Genomic DNA, 2215 nt, shown 5'->3' with positions numbered 1-2215 from the left:
TCAAAATGCGTTCATCTAGAAGACTTTGACGTGGAGAAGATGTGCACAGACAAAAGACATAAAGACAATAGTGTGAGTTTAGAATAGATCTTAAGAAAACAATCAATACATTCCCTATTCATTTGAGGACTCGGATCACTACTTAAATAGGTAATAAATTTGTCTTCCGGAGTCAGGGGTGTTATCTAAACGACCAGTACATTAACCATTAAAAACCAGCCATTTACTTTCAGTCGAAAACTTCCACAATTTACTTTTTCGCTAAATACATAGAGAATGAGGTGGAACCGCGGAATCCTTATTAACTTTCCAAAAATCGTCTCATTAATAAATGACCGCATTCTGATTCAAAATATGAGTTAGCCATAAATATATGAAAGTTGAAACCCATATCGACTTTTGTATTCACATGCCACTGAAAAGCGACCGAGTCACCAGCTATTTCGAACGACAATGAAGTTTGTAAACACTCACACTCTTCCTTTCTAGGGTAGCAAGATAAGATTTCTCATTTTCTCTATCAATGAAATTACGCTTATTCTCTTTAATCTTAAGAAAATATACCGTCCCGCAAAATAAGATGGTCAGTTCAAAGATTTGAACAAAAATGAAATAAAATAGTATCAAGTGTACAAAACGCGCAATTGACTGGGCTTTCTACCTGCTAAGTTTGACGGAATGCTCTGATTCAATCCTAAAACTCACGCGGCATGCACCCTCATGAGCTACTATATAATACCCGCCACACCATTCATTTTCCATAACAAAGTTAAGCTTAACAATTGTTTGTTTAGCGTGCGACCAATTTTTTGTTGTGTTGGAAAATCTTAGCGCAAAAATGGCCGCTGGCTCTTCTGCAGTGCTGGGATTGGTAGCCCTGATGATATTAACACTCCAAACCAGTGAAGCGCTGGTTTTTGTATTTTCTAATCACGCTCAAGGAACCTCCGGCGGTAACAGATTCGATCAAGAGATCGGCCAGAGCGGAGCCTTTGAAATTATGGACTCCTCCACTAGATTTATTTGGAACACCTTTCACCAGCAATCGGCTGCAGATAGGAAGAATGTGGACAGGGTTGCTCTCATCGTCGAAAGCATGGACGGCGTTGCATATACAAGTGCTGACGAAATTCATCTGAGTGCAGATTATGTGGGCAACTACGGAGGGGACGTGAAGGCAGAAATTAGGGGAGTTTTGTACCACGAAATGACACACGTGTGGCAGTGGAACGGCCAGGGAAAAGCCCCCGGTGGGCTTATTGAAGGCATTGCAGACTATGTGCGTCTCACTGCAGGCTTGGCTCCTTCCCATTGGGTTAAGCCCGGTGGTGGAGACAAATGGGACCAGGGTTATGATGTTACTGCCCTTTTCTTGCAGTATTGTGACAGTATTAGATCTGGATTTGTTGCCGACATAAATGCTAAAATGGCGTCCGGATGGGACTCGGGGTTCTTTAATGACCTCACTGGCAAATCCGTTGATCAGCTTTGGAGTGACTACAAGGCTAAGTATGCTGCTTCCAGTTAAGCAATAAGTTTCTCTACTTTTATACCTATCTATTAAATAAACTGATCTCCAAATGGGAAATGTAAGTTCGGCCCCTGCAATAAAAGGCAAAGGGGTTCCGTCTAGTAATAAATAAAATTTCATGTTGGATCTGCTCCTAGTTGAAAGACTGTTGATGTCTAGAGTGCGAACGTGAGTTAATTATACTATATTCATATATAATTATAATAACAGGGACATTTGATTCTAGAATATGACCATGAGTTAATTATACTATACTCATAGAATTATAATAACAGGAATTTGTATGAGAAATTGAGAGGACTATTGGCCACTACATTCTTACTTATTATTACTCGTAGAGATGAAGTATATATATCCACGCCCCATTTGATGATTGGACAAACGAAATTTATAAAGACCCACCATTTAAGAAATCATCATACATTCAATCACACACGTATAAATTCAAATTTGCAGTAATGGTTTGGATCATTTTTTTTTATGTGGAGTGAAACCTGCACATTGTCTCAAAATTGGAAAACTCTATGGTCAATTCCTACATATTCCTTTCCAACCAAGGTCTAGCTAAACCTATGTTTTACACAATTTATTATTCTACCATTGTGTTTAAAGGCTTTCTAATTACATTTATTTCCATATAATCTCATTATGTCTTCTTTTCATTTGAACATTTACATTAGAGGA

General features: G+C 38.6%; 1 protein-coding gene across 1 annotated transcript; it reads left to right on the top strand.

The window, feature by feature from the left end:
- Positions 1-779: 779 nt before the first annotated feature.
- Positions 780-1659, top strand: LOC131072681 (uncharacterized). The gene has a single exon (XM_058008912.2). It carries the CDS (start codon positions 839-841, stop codon positions 1526-1528), a length of 690 nt encoding a protein of 229 aa, XP_057864895.2. The 5' UTR covers positions 780-838; the 3' UTR covers positions 1529-1659.
- The last annotated feature ends 556 nt before the right edge of the window (positions 1660-2215 follow it).

The sequence above is a fragment of the Cryptomeria japonica genome, chromosome 5 (genome assembly GCF_030272615.1).
Source record: "Cryptomeria japonica chromosome 5, Sugi_1.0, whole genome shotgun sequence".
Classification (NCBI taxonomy): Eukaryota; Viridiplantae; Streptophyta; class Pinopsida; order Cupressales; family Cupressaceae; genus Cryptomeria; species Cryptomeria japonica.
The sequence above is the reverse complement of the archived record's forward strand: the minus strand, read 5'-3'. Positions and strand labels throughout refer to the sequence as shown.